This window comes from Macrobrachium rosenbergii, chromosome 47, assembly GCF_040412425.1.
Source record: "Macrobrachium rosenbergii isolate ZJJX-2024 chromosome 47, ASM4041242v1, whole genome shotgun sequence".
NCBI classification, from domain to species: Eukaryota; Metazoa; Arthropoda; class Malacostraca; order Decapoda; family Palaemonidae; genus Macrobrachium; species Macrobrachium rosenbergii.
In genome coordinates, this window is record NC_089787.1 from 48,775,154 (window position 1) to 48,793,699 (window position 18,546).

Below are 18,546 nucleotides of genomic sequence, written 5' to 3' on the forward strand. Positions count from 1 at the left end.
TTAGCTTGAAAGTGACAAACTATCAGAAGTTACATTTTGTACACCTTTTATATGGTTTACTACTAAGTCGTACTCGTGAAGTAACAAAGACCATCTCATTAACCTTTGATTAGAATTTTGCATTTTATTTATAAATCTTAAAGGATTGTGATCAGTTCTGACAAAAATGGGAAATGGAGAATCATGAAGAAAGCATTTGAAGTGATCCAATGCTAGAATCAGTGAGAGCGCCTCCTTCTCCACTGTCGAGTAACTGAGTTGGTGTTTCTTGAATTTCGAGGAAAAATACGAGACAGGATGAAAAACGTTTGTTGTACCACTCTTCTGAAGCAGCACTGCCCCTGATCCCGTATCACAAGCATCAACATGTAACTCGAAAGGTTGTGTGAAATCCGGAGAACAAAGAACAGGATCAGAAGACAACATTAACTTAATGTTGTCGAAAGCTCGCTGACATTTATCAGACCACTGATAATCCTTTTTAGGACTCAGCATCGAGGGGGAACAGGGAAATGCAAGATAGCATCAATCTTTGCAGTCTTAGGTTTTGTAAGACCACATCTAACAACTTCATGTCCCAAATAGGTAACGGTTGCACATCCAAACATACTTTTCTGGAGGTTGATAGTCAGCCCTGCTTCACTCAACCTTCCAGGTCTCTAATAACATAATTAATTGTTCTCTGGAATGTTGCTGGGGCGTTTTTCATTCCAGGTGGCATTCTCAGATACTTATATAGACCATCAGGCTTACAAATGCAGAAATTTCCGTGGCTTTAGGAGTAAGTAATACCTGATAGTAACCTTTCTGAAGGTCAATTTTTGTAACAAACTTTTCATGACCTACAGAGTCAATAAGGTCATCTAACCTAGGCAAGGGAAAAGAATCTGTTACAGTCAATTCGTTCACTTTATGGAAATCTGTACAGAGTCGGTCTGTTCCATCCTCCTTAGGAGTCAGTAGAGATGGTGAAGCCCAGGGACTACAGTATGGCTCAATCAAGCCGTTCGTTAGGAGATACTGCATGGCCTCTTTCGTCCTAAGTCTTTTCTGTGGGTTAAGCCTGTAGGGAAACTGCTTGATTGGGGTTGCCCCTCAATTAGAATTACATCTTGTTTTAAAATGGTACACAAACCCAGTTCATCTTTTATAACATCAGGATACATTTCAGATAAGTGAATCAAATCTAGAAGTTTTTTATTATCCAAATGTGGGTTCTTGTCACCAAGATTTCTCTTAATCTCAGAATTTTTTACTGGGTATTCAAAACCTTTCACTCCTAACTCTACTTCTTCGGCCAGAGAACGCAAAAGTTTCATGGCTGACACTACATTCCTAGAGGGAGTTCTGCTTACATCATCATGTGAGGAGTCAGTCTCTGTTGTTCTGCCATGATAACCTTTAAGAAGGTTAACATGTTCCTTTCTTAAACCTTTTCTCCTATCAGGAGTACTTATTACATAATTAAGTTCATCCACTTTGTCTTTAATAAGGTAAAGACCTGAATACTTTAATAAGGATAAGACCTGAATACTTGGCTTCAAAAGGACCCCCTGAAACTGGCATGAAAACTAAAACCCTATCACCAGGTTGAAAAGTTCTTACCTTACTCTTATGATCATAATTACGTTTCATTCTAACTTGGCTTTCTCTTAAATTTTCAGTGGCAATAGCTTGAACTTGAGATAAAGTAGTCTTCAGTTTCACAAAAAGCTGAGAAAATGACTATACTGTATCTGGTGGATCCTGCAAAAGCAAAGATTCTTTTAAAATTCTTAAAGGTCCCCTAACCTCTCTCCCAAGCAATAATGCAGAAGGTGAGTAACCTAAAGAGTCATGCTTACTTTCTCTAATAGCAAATAGTAAATACTGATAACCTTCATCCACTCTGGCTGGGTCTCAAGACAATACTTTCTAACCATGGTCTTAAAAGTCTGGTGAAAACGTTCTAGAGCTCCCTGTGACTCAGGATGGTAAGCTGTGGAAAAACATTGATCTACACTAAGCCTTTTCATTATTTCAGCAAACACCTTTGAAGTAAAATTTGACCCCTGATCATGCTGAATAACCATTGGGAACCCAAAATACATGAAAAATTTTAACAATGCTTGTACTATAGATTTAGATTTAATATTCTTGAGTGGAACTGCCTCAAAGTATCTAGTCATTGTGCACATATAGTAAGCACGTACTGGTTTCCTCTCCTTGTCTTAGGCAAAGGTCCCACACAGTCCACAATAATCTTATAAAATGGTTCACTTACCACAGGTATAGGGGATAAAAGAGCAGGTGGAATGGGTTTATTCACTTTACCGACAAGTTGGCAAACATGGCAGGTTTGTATGCACTTTGAAACATCAGCCTTCATTTTTGGCCATAAGAAATGAAATAGAATTTTTTGGAAAGTCTTGTGAACTCCTAAATGACCTTGTATTCCATCATGGGCCATTGACATCACATTATCTCTAAAACATTTTGGGAGTATAACCTGATGTACTTCTGACCATTCTTCAGCTGGGCAATCAACAGGATGGAACCTTCTCATCAAAATTTCACCTTCAAAATAAAAACCAGGATTAATAACAAGATCCTTTTTGTCGACAGCCTTATTTAAAATATCAGGTAATGTAGGATCATTCTTTTGTGCCTCGATCAAGCTGTCTTTGCTAAAGGGCAATTGAAGATAGTCAAAGGATGAACTGCTTTCCTCATTATTTTTATAAGCCTTCCTACTTTGTGAGCGAGTGACAGCACAACTGGGAAATTAACAAGGAAACTCGCACTCGATATCAGCTGAGGGATCGTCCAATAATGGGCTCTCCACAACTACGGGATCAGGAACAACTAGTGTACCAGCAAGATCATTGCCCAACAAAAACTATACATCATTCACTGGTAATGGCTGAAATATTACTCCAACAGTCACAGGTCCTGAAATCAACTTATTGAGCAAGTTAACTTTGGCCAAAGGGAGACTAGGATTTCCTGACAAATCTTTCAGCAAGACTCGTTCACCTGTGAACGGTTTCTCAACACCCAGAAGGCAGCTACCTACCAAGATACTTTGAGCTGACCCTGTATCACGAAGAATATTTACGTTTATGGAATCATCACAGTCTATTAAGGAAACCTTACCACTGAATTTAAATCCTTTAAGCGGATCCTTTTCGTCTTTATCTGCAGACATTTCGTCCTTACCACTCTGATTTCTCAAAATATATTTAGGTTGTGTACTTGGCTGAATTTTTAAATTTAGATGGGGCTTAGCCATATCATTGTTATCCTGGCCTGTTCAGGGTTTGAAATGCTTCGACTTTTTACAGCTTTTAGACCAGTATTCAGAAAAACTGACATATCTTCTTAAAATAAGAACAAAATATATCAGATTTGTTACTCTTTGACCAGACATTCTGAGACAGCTTACTAACATCACCATACTGAGCCCCAGGGGAGCTGACAGAGACAGACTTTACATTAAAATTTCTTCCACCAACTGACTGGTTCTGAGCTTTATGAGACAGAGAATAAGAATCCGCTGCAACGGCAGCCTTTTTAAGGAAAGTTATTTCCCGATCTTCCAAATACAATTTAACAATTCTTCCCTAACTATAAGGTTACACAAAGAATCAAAATCATTTACTGAACATGGCCCTAACCATTTCTTAAAAGCTCTAAATTTCTCATTTGCAAATTCAACGCAAGTCTTACCAGGGAGTTTTTGTAGTTTTCGGAATTGCTGACGATAGCCTTCAACAGTTGATTCATAAGCTGCCATAATGTCATTTTCACCAGTTCATAGTCTTTTGGTTCCTCTACTGCAAGATTAGCAGTAGAGGATCCGACTCTTCAAACTTAGGCACTAACCTACTCACCTTAGCCACATCAAAAGGAAGGGGTTCCGACAAAAGGTTGGGTGGAGGCTGTTGGCTCTTCAGCGTAGCGAGTTCAAGCTCTTTGTCCAATTTCTCCTTTTCAAGAGCAAGCTTCTCCTTCTCTAACCTAAGTTTCTCAATCTGAAACTCTCGCTCTTGAGCAGCATCCATTTCCAATATTTGCTTACTAGTAGCCTCCAGATCTCGAAATTGCATACTTAGACGCTTTTCTGCATCAGACTTGCAAAAATGAAGAGCATCCTCGGGCAAAACATTATTAAGCACAAGATCATGGATAACGTTTGTCTTAATTTCATTTTTGGTCATTCCAGACTTAATCTACACGTGATAATGTCTAGCAAGATAATATCCAATCATCTTTTGTAGAGGAACTATCGGTGATTAAATCCAGGGAGGGGTTACCTGTAAATTCGTCACATCAGAAGGCATGTTTACCAATATTTACTGAGTCTGAAAAAAATAATGGTCCCCCAACAAATTACCATTAGACAAGAGCAATTCGGCTTTCAAAACTTGAGTGATAATATTGGCAAAACAATGAATAAAAGAATCATAGGTTGAAATGTGATCATTAGGATATAACCAAGTGGTATTTTATAGGGTATGACGGCAATGTCATATGCGACCCCATAACTCAGAACCCTTGGTCGGAGTATGGAAAAAAAAGTAGGACCCATGCAGGAGTCAGGCGAGAACTGATTTCTCCGGAAAAACAAGAACAAGAGTTAAAGCAAATAAGAATCTGACCAATTCCTTTGAGCAACAACCAAACAACTGAACCACCTCTTAAAAGGGTTGTTAAATATTTGCACGAAAACATAAATAAACAAATTGCCCTAAGACTACACATTACAGACTGACGCAAATAGTCGTTCCTAGGAGTTTAGTACCTACGATGTTAGATATTGTTCACAGTAGGTCTGGCAGTCCACATTTGGGGATTGAGAAGACGTATCAAAATGTATGGGGATAATTCTTTTGGAAGAATATGCTTAGTCCGGTAGAATACTTTGTGAGAAGTTGTTCAGTCTGTAATGTGTGTAAGCCATCAAGGGTCGTTTCTTGTAAATTGGGTTCATTCCCGATTCCTACCAGACCCAAAGCAATAGTCCACATGTACCTATTGAGCAATTTCTGTGAAACTAGTTATGGCCATATGCACCTGTTGGTGGTTGTTGATGAATTAACTAGGTTCGTAAAGATTCTCCGGTTGAAGTGTAAAACAGGGGAAGAGGTAGCAATCGCATTCTTTAATGAATATATTTCCCGTTATGGGGTTCCAGAGGTTTGATTACAGATAATGGGAGGGAGTTTGTAAATAGGACTTTGCAATGTCTTGTGGATGTAATTGGTATTCGGAAAGTCACGATTATTCCCAATAGACCAGCAGCGAATGGCCTGTATGAATGAGCAAATAGGAAGGTCATTGAAGCTCTTCGGATGACCATAGGTGGTAATGATCCAAATTGGGATTGATATCTTCCACAGGTCCAACATAGTATTAACACTATGCTAAGCGATATCTTTGGAATATCTCCCAATGAGGCGCTGTTCGGTTACCCAGCGCGGGGTGCGTTCAATTTGTTGCCCATTCCAACGGGTGACGATACAATCAGATTGCTGATTTCCACCACGAAAGAGAGAGATGTGCGTCTTGCTAAGAATCTTGCAATGAAAATGCGAGACATGGTAGATAGGAGCAATGCAAAGCCAGATATAGTTAAAGTGGCTGTTGGAGATAGGGTTTATGTGAAGATAATGTCAGGAATCAGTTGAACTATAAGCTGGGTCCTAAATTTGAAGGTCCTTTCCACGTTGTAGAAGCACAAAAGGGGAATAGATTTGTTGTTCCAGATGAGAACACGGGTGTGTCTAGGTTGACACATATATCTAAAATTAAAAAGACGGGTCAGTGGGAATCACTAAGGGTTAATTCCTGGGTTGTACTGTGGTTATGATAATTTCTTTTTTTTTTTCTGTTTTTTTTATTGGGTTGTAAATGGGCGTAACTTATAGTTTTTTTTTTTAACTGGAAAGGACGTTAGTCCGTAGAGTTATAAAAATATTTAATTGACCAAGTTCAGTTTTTGCTCTTATGTGCTGCAATACTTAGTTAAAATTAAGGGCAAAATACCGTAGAATTTCATAGATATATGAATTTTTTTCTTTTGATGGATCACATCTGCGGTTAGGGACTTCATTGTTCGCATTTAGCGTTAGTAATTTGTTGTTTTGAGTTAATGGTTCGCAATCGCATGACTTTGGGAATCGCAACATGGGCTAATTTCGTAGTAAGGTTAGGCCCGTGTGTTATTATGTAAGAATATTATGATGTATAGTTGTCATCCCACAATATCTTTGAATATAGAGTTACAGAATAAGGTTTTGTTACTTAGGATTTTGTTTTTTGGGGTCGGGGGTAACTAGTATATCGGACAGAATTTGCCTGATCTGTTACAGGTTTGGGTAAATCAGTGGGGTCTAGGATAGTATTAGGAAGACTTTAATAGGGCTTCAAAATTTTGGTATTTGGATTTTTCAGTTCTGTTTTAGAGTTAAGAGGGCTGTGCCAGTGGTAATTGTAGTTGTTATGATCAAAGGAGCGATTGCCTGTATGTTAATTGCTATTTTGTTGAAGAACTGAGCAGATTTCGACAGGGTAAAACTGATGACTTTACGAGATATTTTTCCTCTCAGATGTTTAGGATTGCCTTTAATGAATTCAGTATATTGGTAGGTTTCTCGGGTAATTTGTACTGGGTAGAATGTATATGAATAGTATCTTAGAGTTAGTGTACCTGATAGAGGGTTGATTGTGGAAATTCCAGTTAGCATCTTGGAATTGTTTCACATTGTTATCATATGACCTTTGCCCCAGTAGTTTTAATAGTTCAGTAATAATATGACATAGTGAGTAGACTCGCTACTTTTTGGAGTTGACTGTCGATATGACTGACTTATGTAAGACACCACCTCCTCGCAGCAGAGCAGTATGGAATGCCTTCTATGAGCCTCAGCTGATACAAGTTAGATATGGGAGCTGTTTATGGTACACCTGCAGGTTTCTACGCCTGCGCTTTCGTGAGAAGATCCAGGATTTTGGAGAGATGTCGGGCAGGAAGTCTACAAATCACTTTCGTTGCTGGGAGACATTTGTTGGGTGCAAAGGATTCGTGAGCACCGCATTCAACATGGGCTTGTGCAGTCGCAAGCCGTTCAGCATAGTTGGATCACCAAGAATGCAAGATTTCAAGTGTTGTGTTCCATAAACAAACTGTTATTGGAATAACATCTGTGTTACGAGGCATATAATTTTCGTATGAGTGCAGACAGTTTGCTATGATTTTGGAGTTGGCCCTTGCAAAAAAAGTAGCCAGCTTCCTCGGGCTCGCAGGCTACGATCATAAATTTATAAAAGATTTTAGTAAAATAGCAAGACCACTAGATTCATTGAGGAAACAGTCGGATTTTCATTGGGGACAGGAGGAAGAAATAGCTTTTCAAGAATTAAAGATTTCACTCACTAGTAATGAACTGTTAGCTTATCCAAAGTTCGATCGACCATTTCTAGTAGTTACGGACGTGAGCAGTGATTTCTCAACTTGATGATTCAGGGAATGAAAAACCAATTTGTTTAGTATCACGAGCATTAAAAGGGGCAGAGAAGAATTACAGTACCTTTTATAGAGAGACATTTGGATGCTGGAGAGACATCGCTACTTTTTACTGGGACATAAAGTCAGAATAAACACAGATCATTGCCCATAGAGAGATTTATTCAAGAAAGGGGATTTAACCACTATCCAGGCTCATTGGACTGAGTGGCTGTAAGAGTTCGATATTGTGGGAATTGAACATATAGCAGGAAAAACGAATAAAGTAGTTGATGCTCTCTCCAAGAGTACCATAATGGGAGTTACAACTTGAGCAGCAAAGAGAGAGGAACAACAGCGAAAGAAACAGTTGCATGCCTCAGAGGCACCTGGTGTAGAAAGCGGGAATAACTCAGTAACTCAAGAGTTAGAGAGAGAGAGAGAGAGAGAGAGAGAGAGAGAATTGGTGCGAGTCGAACCACCCGTGAGAATGGGAGGGCTGATCCTCCAGGGGGGCCAGCAAGCGAATGCCCTGGGAGTGAGAGAGAGTGTGTGATTGATTTATGTGTTTGGAGTGTGGAAGAAGTGATGAGGGATCAGAAGTCTGAACCCTGGATTGAACAGGTTAAGGCTTATGCAAGGGGTACAAGTAACGAGTTTCCCGATTTCTTAACGGTACCCAAAGATATGTTCTTCCTTGAAGGAGATGTCTTATATTGTAAATATGAGAAGAGACCAGGCGTCATCCTTCCTCCCTCTTTGGTAGAGGAAGCCGTCCACGGGATACATGTAATTCCCCATGCAGGACATACAGGTATAGAAAGGTCCCCCCAGAGGGCATGAGAATGCTTTTTGTGAGTAGGGATGAAAAAAGACATTGTAAAATTCATCCCCCATAGACATACTATTCCAAAGGCTCGAATGTGGCCAGTGGAGCCAATCAAATTTGCCAGAGTACATATTAATGTTGTGGGACCCTTCCCCCCAGGGGACAGGGAATTCAGGTACATGTGTGTGATGGTGGGTACGTTTACGTGGTATGCGCGCACATATGCGATGGTGGATAAATCTGCGGTGTCGGTTGCCAGAGCCTTGATGTCATTCACAGTGAAGTTCGGCTGTCCCTGTACGTTAATCAGTGACAGTGGATTTATTAATGAAGTAATAAAGGACCTAACAAAAATGTTGAATGTGGAACATTTCACGATCGCCTCTTACCAGCCTTCAGCCAGTGGGTTAGTTGAATCCCATAATAGAGAAGCAACAAATATTTTGAAATATTTAGTGGCAGACAGTCCGAATCAGTGGGTAGAGATGTTGCCAATGGCAAAACTTGTGCTTAATACCGTGTCTATCGGCTCCATAAGAGATAGCCTGTATTTTTTAGTGTGTTGACAGGACCCTTCATTGACATACACTGTGATCATGGACCCTAGAACTTTACCGTTATGTAGTGTCGAACACTGTAACCTGACCTGAAGAGTGTTTCAGACAATGCAGCGCTTTTTGTTGAGGGCCAGTGAAAATTTTCAGATGAAATATGATCGGTGGTTCTGCACGCAAACATCTAAGTTACAAATCGGGGACAGAATCTATCTGAAAAGGCTGTAACCGAGGAAACATAAACTTGAGCCCGCCTACTTAGGACCATATCGTGTGAAAGAAATTAAAAGCAACACTGCAGTGATCCAGCACATTAAAACCGGTGTCCAAGGTGAGTACCACCTGTCACACATGCATCCCGTCAAAGAAGGTACCTTGATGTGGCACCTGAATAAGCCAGTACCCCTTTCCCAGGACTGCCTGGCTATCTGGGGGAGGAGAGTGAAGATGATGTGCAAGCATGTCTTGGGATCATTAATAGTGCATCCAATGTGCATATGGATGAAGGTTAACAAGTATTGGTGTTATGTTCTGTTATGAAAAGCAAACATCATAAACGTGTCTATGTACTTGCATTCCATTTTCTTTTATTTCATTTTTTGTGGTTGATTTTATTCATGTCTGTTTGATGTCATTTGTTCTTTTTATTCAATTTCTGGCATTTTTACAAAATTATTTTGTATTGATGATTGATAGTAATCTGGTTTTTGTCTTTTTATTATTTGAACTGCAGGTTATTGCGCTCCCATTCTAAGAAAATTGTGTGTGTTAATGTGTGGTGCTAAAAATTATTACCCCATTGATCCTATATGATTCTTTAAAAAAAAAGCATAATGTGATGCGTTGCTCTGAATAATCCTGATTGGTTTCGGCACTTGGTCTTTAAGACCTGAATTTCATAATCCATCGTTCATAATGTGTTGTGTGGAATTCACAACACTGTAATTGCCAATTGTAATCACGCAATTTGACCATGGCTTGCTAAATTTAGTTTTTTTTCTGCATGAATTATTGATGACATATGTCTGGCGGTATGGTACTCAAATGGCAGTTCACAAATAGCAGAGAAAATAATAATAATAATAAAAAAAAGAAATAGTATTGTGAGTCCTGTGAGACGCAGAACTTTTAGGGGGAGTGGTGAACTGATTTATATAGAAATTCGTGTTTGAGACATTATGGAAAATCTGCTAGTTGTCGTGTACGTATTTGTGATCTGAGGGTAATGAACAGATACTGCTGATTCGTTGAACGCCATACGATCTAAGTAAGTTCAGTTTGAAAATTTAATGATCAGTAGGGGATGCGCGGTCGATGTGTTGGGGGGCGCGTCTCTAAGACAGTGATCGGCGAATGTCACCTCAGAGTACCTTCCAACTGTAATTGCATAATTAAGTAGCGTAATATTAGCAACAGGGCCCTGTGTAACTATTAAGGAAAATACACAAGTGTTAATTGTATCTTACACTTTTCATTTGTATTGTATAACCTGGTATAATATATATATATATATATATATATATATATATATATATATATATATATATATATATATATATATATATATATATATATATATATATATATATATATATATATATATATATATATATATATATATATATATATATATAGATAGATAGATGAACAGATGTTTGAATCCCACTTAAAGTTGGCAAGTACATGGTACTGACTTTCGAGCTAGAGTAAAGAAGAATGTTCTGCAATGCTGTAGTTATTACTGCTGCGTGCTTGTGACTCCTAAACATCTTTGTGTTGCACTTCTAAAACTTAATTCTGTTCAATCATTTGTAACCGCCTGTATCTTCATTTTTGTAGTATAATTTCACTAGTTTAGCAGTCCCAGCCTGGAAAATGAGAAAACTAAGGTTTGTATGGTAAAATGGAAGAAAGCTCCATTTAAGGGATAAGGTACCATATTACAGGGTAGAGTTCTATACCAAAAAGAGTATTTTATGATTTTGAATTGAAAAGGTTTTTTTTTATTTCAGGAAAACAATACTTGTTCTCAACCTAAGTGCAAAACTCCAACAACTGTGATATTCCAGCTCTGTCCATTTTGTAGAAAAACATTTTGCTTATCTCACCATATGGCTGAAATTCACGGTTGTGGTGAACAAGCTCGAAGACATGCACGGATGGTAAGTATTTGTAATTATCACGATCATATCCTTGTTTGCAGGAGCACTAAATTTTTTTGTAAGTTTGTTATATGTTGCGGAGATTTCATCATTTAGATTTCAGAAATGTTACTTTGGTGTTTATCATTGAAATTTTTAGATGATAACTGTTTTAATTACCTTAAAGCCAATTGCTAATTTTTTACACCTGCAACTAAATGAAGAGAGTGATAAGCTTCTATAGGAAGCTACGGGTGATTTATAAATAATTATGAATATATATTTTTAGATGATTCAAACATATTCACAAAATGTTTATGTTGTAGATGGTGAGCCAGGAAGGCGTTTTGTATCCTGGGAGTGGAGTGCCATCAAAAAAACCTTCTGAAGAGAAGCGGAAGCAGATGCAAAAAAAGTTAGAAAAGAAAATGGGTGATCTAGAAAGCCAAAGGAAACCCAAGAAAAGTTCAAAGGACAAAAGTTAGAAGAAAAATTTTTGTACACTCGTTGTTTGTATATAGGTTAAGATGGATTATTTTCTTTATGTTTCATTATGTTTGCTGCAAACTCATCACTTAACCAACCATTTTCGTGGTCTTTGAATGCCCCAAACATTGCAATCTTTTGTCTAACACAGTAACCCTCTATACATGCATCACCTTAACCCTTAGGAACTAGTCAACTACCTGGCTTAATTTTTTGTGTCTATAGCTGTTAACAGCTGAGCAGAAGTCCCAGAATTTTCTTTACTTCAGGATTGCAGTAAGCTCCTTGTTCCATTATTTATTTTGCAACTGTTGCATCTTTTTTGCCACAAGTTTCCTATTCATCTTTATTGGGTAATCATTTTTTAGAAGGGGCTTTTTTGCCTGCCCAGCTCCTGTGACCCCAAACAGGATGTTGACTGTCCTCCCGCTAGTGACTTCAAGGAATCTGATTATTTTGGCCAAGAGGACAAAATTCAGCCCAAGCCAAGATTTTGTTGTTTTCACTGAACTCATGGTAGCTGTGGTCCTTCAGGACAAGGTCTCTTTCTGGAGGTATTTCTTTGTGTGTATTTTGAAATTGGAGAGACAGCAGAAGCTGAGTTTCCACCATGAACCCAGGACAACCTTGTTAGTTTTGACCTGCCCTTGGCCAGTGCACTATCTGATGTTGCATATGTAAAGCTGAGGATGGAAGGCAGAGGATCTAGACGCATGGCCAATTTTCTTCTTTTCTTGCCTCTGAACTGTGGCCACATAGTTCTGTTGTACCAGAGCTGCTTTTCACAGGCTCTTCTTCACTTCTCTCCAACTGAGGCTCTTTCGAAACAGGTATCATACTCCTCTTCTCTTTTAACTACACAAATTGGGCTGCCTCATATAGGAGTTTCTATTTATGCACAGTTGTCAGGAAGGGATCTTAGGAACTGCCAGTGTTCTGCTTTCAGAAGGAACCAAGTCACTGGAGGACGTTAGAGATCAGTAGAATGGTGTTATCTATTAGCCAAGATTTCTCTATGCTTCAGGATGGTGCTGGACCTCCTTGCCAGTTTAGTGAGGAATTATTATTATTATTATTATTATTATTATTATTATTATTATTATTATTATTATTATTATTATTATTATTATTATTATTATTATTATTATTATTATTATTATTATTTTCCAGAAGATGAAACCAATTCATATGGAACAAGCCCACAGGGGCCACTGACTTAGAGTTCAGGCTTCCAAAGAATATGGGGTTCATTAGGAAGAAGTAAGAGGAGGTAAAGGGAAATATAGAAAGAAGAGATCACACTTATTAAAAAAGAAAAAAAAATTGATAAATTAATAAATAGGTAAAAATGTATTAAAATGCAAGGAGAATAGTATTAGGGTAGTAATGCATTGCATCTTTGCTTGAACTTCTGAGGTTCAAATTGTACTACAGTCCAGCGGTGTGAGGAGTAAAGGACCTCTGGAACTGAGGAGTTTGACAGCGAGGCATATTTATTCCATATTGGTGCGGCTGTTCAGCAAACCTGGTTGCTCTCAGCAGATAAAAGGGATCAGGGATCAATTGTGAATGTGAAAGATCTCTGTTAAAAATACAACATATGGAAAAGAGACAAACAAGAGACCATCCGTCGATGGTCTAAGTCATAACTGCTACTATTAGGAAACAAAAACCTACCACCACGAACCACTCTGTCTAGAAGAGATAAATCTCTGGCAGAGGCAGACATCCACACCGGAGAACAGTATTCTAGTAAAGGAAGCACAAATGACCTAAAACAGTTTGCATTGATTTTATCACTGTTATAAATATATGAGGCCTTACAAACAATACCTAACTTTTGTGTGGTATTTGCTGAAACTTTCATTAGATGTATCTCAAAAGTAAGATATTTGTCAAAAGTTACACCTTGAATAATTAAAGCTTCAGACTCATTCAGCAAAGTTCCATCGATCTGAAGGGGAGGATGGTGTGGAAAATCTGTACCAGATCTGCTAATTAATAGTGTTTTCATTTTACTGGAGTTCAGCCTCGTACCCCACTGACTAAACCATTCCCTGATCCGGTCCATGTCCTGATTGATGCTGAGGGCAGCTTTCTTTCTCATAAGTTGAGACTTTACTTCACCCACAAGTGTTGCATCATCAGCATACTAAACAATCTTGTTTTCCAGGCCTACAACCATATCACTTGTACACACTAAAAATAACGGTGGACCAAGAACACTACCCTGAGGAACTCCAGACACAATAGGTCTTGGTTCACTTAGGATTTTGTCCACTGCAACTCGCTGCTGCCTACCTGTAAGGAAATCTTGAAGTAATCCTAAAACATTCACCCACTCCAAGATTCTGAAGTTTATAAATAAGTGCCTTGTGATTTACTAAATCAAAAGCTATCAATGTTCCCTTGCAAATTGCATGTCAAGTCTAAAAGAGCATTGCAGGTACCTGACTGATTCCTATATGCATATTGACTATCAGCTAACAATCCTTTAGATTCCACATATTTATATAGTGGCTTAAAAATAAGTTTTTCAGCAACATTGGAGAGCACAGGGAGAATAGAGGTTGGCCTGTAGTTACTGCAGTCTTCAGATATTTGTGCCACTCTTTGGAACAGGAACTGTATTGCTAAGCTTGCAGTCATCCGCAAGTATACTGTGTTGACATGAAAATCTGTTAAATTTACTAATCTTGGGAGACAATGCGCTAGAAACTTTTTTAAAAAACAAAGGGAAGAAGCCATCAGGATCTTCTCTGCCACGGCTATCAAGATTATCCTGGAGCAAAATGCAGATTTTGTAAGAATAGGTTGAGGATGACAATTATCAGGGAGGGGAACATCCTCAGCTGATTGCTTAGCTTCAAAAGCTCTTTGAAGCAGTTCAGTCTTTTCCCTAGGGCTAGTAGGCAATCTATCATCATCTGTGTGTCATGGTAGACTCATCTACATGTTTCATCAAACCATGGCTGGTCATTTATCCTAAATTTGATGACCTTTCTAGGACATATCTTATTAAAATAGCCATCAGCATTTCATTTAACTTCTTCTTGGGATCAGGGTCTAATAAAGCATCTAAAGTATTAAATGCCTGACAAGCTTCAACAGTGCGGTCCTAATTGGTTCTAGATTTCAGTCAGACCATTTTTCCAATGGTGGCATTTGCAACATGCTGATTGACAGATATCATCTCAATGGTGCAATGATCAGAAGTGCCTATATATTCACAGACCTTGGACTTGACAATAGCTGGAAGACCTGTGAATATGAGGTCTAATCTATCACCAGAAATGTGCGTGGGTTCCTTGATTAGCTGGAAAAAATCGAAGGTTACATGCAACTCAAGAGCAGACCAGCCATGTTGATCTGTTTAGTTAGAATTTAGCCACTCACTGTGCTTTGCATTACAGTTTCCACCAATAATGAATGAAATAGAGGGAACCAGTAATGAAAGACTTTTCCAACCTTCCGTGTCCTGCTGACATCAGAAGTCTAAGGGTATCTTATTTATTTAATCCATTCCCGTTCCTGGAGAATGTGACTCACAGCCACCTGTGCATCCATCAGCATGGGAAGCTCCTTGACCCCAACCAGGCAGTATTCAACACCGTCAAGGAGGAATCAGTGATCAGACTAATCCCTGTTACAGATGAATGGACAGGAAATTTCTCCTCGCACTTTTCATGAACATCTCTTCCTATTATCCCCACTAGGTAGACTAGTGAGGAGGCAGCAGTTGGCCCCTTAGCATAGGGAAGGTTAGACAGCCTACGTTGAAATTCCAAGCTGGGAAGGTCTTCAGAAATTCTGAAATTTGTGGCTAGTGTTGAGTGGAGCCTTGGTTAATGTAAATCATCAAGGGTGCCTGCTGATAACATCCCCCCATTTATTCTATGCAAGCCTCCATTTGCATTGCACCTGGTTAATGGTGGTTGTTGGGCCTCAAAGAAGTCTCAACCTCTGGATGGCTAGGCAAGGAGCAACATTTGATAGAGGATGTATGGAACAGACACAGGATGCTCTAATTCACCAGATGGAGAACAGGATCCAAAGATTGCCATCCTTTACCCAGAGTTTTAATGCAGATGGGAATGTTGGCCAAGATTTAGCAATTTTTGATGTGTCTCATGTCCCTGGGAAAACTTGTCCTCCCACAATCATCTTGGAATGCATTCTCTGCAGCTGTAGCCAGATAGGTACCTAGCCACCCCTGTTGATAATGTCTTCAGAGATCGACAATGGTCGCAGGGGTTAAGTACATTTTAGTGCTAGTTGCAATGATGTCTCTCCCCCAGGAGAGATTGTAATTCACAAACATGTCAACCCAAGGTTAGGGAGCCCACTGGTTGAAAGGAAATTAGTGCCTACAGAACAGGAAATGGTACACCAACTTTGTAAATATTTGAAGGCCATCTTCGTAGCCCTCCAAGCATTCAGTCAGATCACAGAAGGAAAAAAGATAGATATACATCAGGCAGCACAATATCTTGGATATTTCACCTTACAGTAGAAATCTTCATTTGGGTTTAAGCAAATGAAGTCGAGAGAGTACCCAGGTTTGTTCCTGAAAGGCACTGCTTAGCAGCAGACAGTTTCAGCCATGAAAAGTAAATTTTAAATTAGAATGGTCACTGTATCTGAAGACTAAGAGCCTTTGGCACTAGTGGGGCACACCTTTGATGGTTTTTTTGCAACTACCTCAGTTACCAGTTGCTATTGGATTGTTCTCTCCAGGTGGACCAAGTTGAAAGATGGATGCACTGAGACAACTTCAGAAATGTATTCCCCAATCTTTCATAACTTCAACTAGAAACCAGGCCAGTTAAATCCAGTTCTGTTATTGATGCTGTGAGAAGATTATTGATCCTGAAGATATACAAAGCTTCAAAATTGGATCTTTTTCTAGTATTGAAGAGTCTCACCAAATCTCCATACGAACCCCCTGTAGAAGCCTCACAGCTGGATCTTACGCTGGAGTTTGTTTTTATCCTGAAATTTGCATAATTAAGGCAGGTTATTGAGATTGCATTTTCTCTGTCAGAATCACACATTCAGAGTGTCAGAGAGCCATAGGTTTGTTGTTTGCATCTGACTTCATGGTGAAGACAGCCAGGACCTTCAACAGTATCTGTCATTATTCCTTCTCTTGCCGCCTCCATCAGTAACAAAGATGATCTTTACCCAGTAAGAGCAGTTCATCTGTGCCTCAGGAGAACCCAAGCTTCTGTAAGGGACACTTCTAGACAGTATATATTTTCTTTCTATAGATTGGTCCAGTAAACTGATTTTGAAGAACATAGCTCCCATTGGCACAGGAAAGGCACTCTTAGAATTTATAACAGTGTATCAGATAACAAGAGTTCTCATCCATTTCATTAGGACTCTCTCTACTTCTGAAAGCTGGTGCAAGTCCATGTGTGCTAGATTTCTCCTTAAGTATATAATTCATAAGTGGATGGATGCTTAGTCTTTTGGGCCTGTAGTAGCTGTGGGCCATGTCTAACTTTTGGAGGAGAACATCAGGAATTGTCTTCCCACCTCTTCTTAATTGTTTCTCCTCTCACTCTTATACATGGCATCCTAGAGATATTGACTTGTAGGGTGACTAGCAGGTCACTAGCATCTACATCTCTCGTACAGGATATGCACCCTCTGCTGTTCAGCTATTACCTGTATTCATATACAAGTACCGTACTTTAATTTTACACTCCAAAGGGGTTTGCCCATTCTTATAATGACCACCTTGGTTACCAGAGCCTTAGACTTCTGACTTATCTCAGTCCTCAAGTACTCCCTTGGATCCTAGAAGTCGTTTACTACTTTGAGGTATTCAGCAGTTTAAACATCCCACCTTAATTATAATTCATTCTTCAGGTAAGTGATAGGTTTATGATGAAACAACTCCCTTTTTTATTATAAATTTTTTTTAATACAAATCAATTATTGAAACGATGATTTCCTGCCCCTCTGTCCCTCCAACTTCACCCAGCTTCATACGCAGATGTTAAAATATGTACTGCAGGTTTATGATATCTGCAGATCAAGGAGACACATGCTTAGTTGGCTGTCACTCTTTCTCTGTCTGTTGGACAAAAAACTGCATTGTCTTGGACATTCCAAGACTATGGATGTGGGCTGTAAATGCGTGATGGGTTTGTATTGGAGAAATCAGTATTGTTTCTAGAAAACTTAATTTTCGTAAGTCATCGCAACCTTGAATTGATAGTTATGTCTGACATCTAACTGAATTGAGGTGTAGCTTAAAGGAGAGTTGATCATGGTTAGGTTATTTATTGAAATTGTAAAACCTTCATCAAATGTGCTTTTATTATCAATATTTTGAACCCAGTGAGTTCAGATATCTGCTACATTAGTTGATAATGACACGAAGTAAATTGTTGAAGTAAGGCACTAAGTTAAGTTTTAAGTTTGCAATGGCGACATTGGTGGAGAATGAGGTGGAAGTTGAGGAGTGAAAATCTTTGTCACATACCTAGTATTTATAATGATATCTGGCATCCACTAAATGGAGGTGAGCTTAGCAGGGATTTAATCATGGTTACTTTATTTGTTAAAATCTGTAACTAAAACGTTCATCAGGTTTGCTATTATTGTTTGAATCTATGGTATTCAGACACATTCTTTATTAATATGTGCTGTACATAATGTCATTTTCGGTCAGAAATCAATAAATTTCGTTGTACCCTTGTTTCTTATTGAATACATCATAGTACAGTTTCACCAGGATACCAGTGTTTGGCCTATCAAGTGAATTCAGGTGTAGTTTATTTCTCTTTCTGCAAGGACAAAACTAACTTTGTTGGTAGTTACACAACTGCACTCTACTAATAAATGAAGACTTGCTGATAAGGAAAAGAACTAAGTACAGTGTTGAAATAAGGCACAAAGTTAAAGTAAATAATGAAAAATCTTTGAAATGGGGACATAAGAGAAAGCAAGGTAGAACTCAAGAAATGAAAGAAATATAAGGCTCATGATGATTAAAAAAGAAAGAGAGAGAGAGAGAGCACTGCCCCTTTAATCTAG

At 38.7% G+C, this 18,546-nt stretch overlaps 1 protein-coding gene across 2 annotated transcripts in view; it reads left to right on the forward strand.

Annotated features, from left to right (window-relative positions):
- LOC136830834 (DNA-binding protein SMUBP-2-like) overlaps positions 1-18,203 on the forward strand; it is a 713,243-nt gene extending 695,040 nt beyond the window's left edge. For both annotated transcript variants that reach the window (XM_067090812.1, XM_067090810.1), the window contains exons 17-18: positions 10,882-11,031; positions 11,337-18,203. In XM_067090812.1, coding sequence (XP_066946913.1) covers positions 10,882-11,031; positions 11,337-11,495 — 309 coding nt within the window. In that variant the 3' untranslated portion in view covers positions 11,496-18,203. The remainder of the gene's footprint in view (positions 1-10,881; positions 11,032-11,336) is intronic.
- The last annotated feature ends 343 nt before the right edge of the window (positions 18,204-18,546 follow it).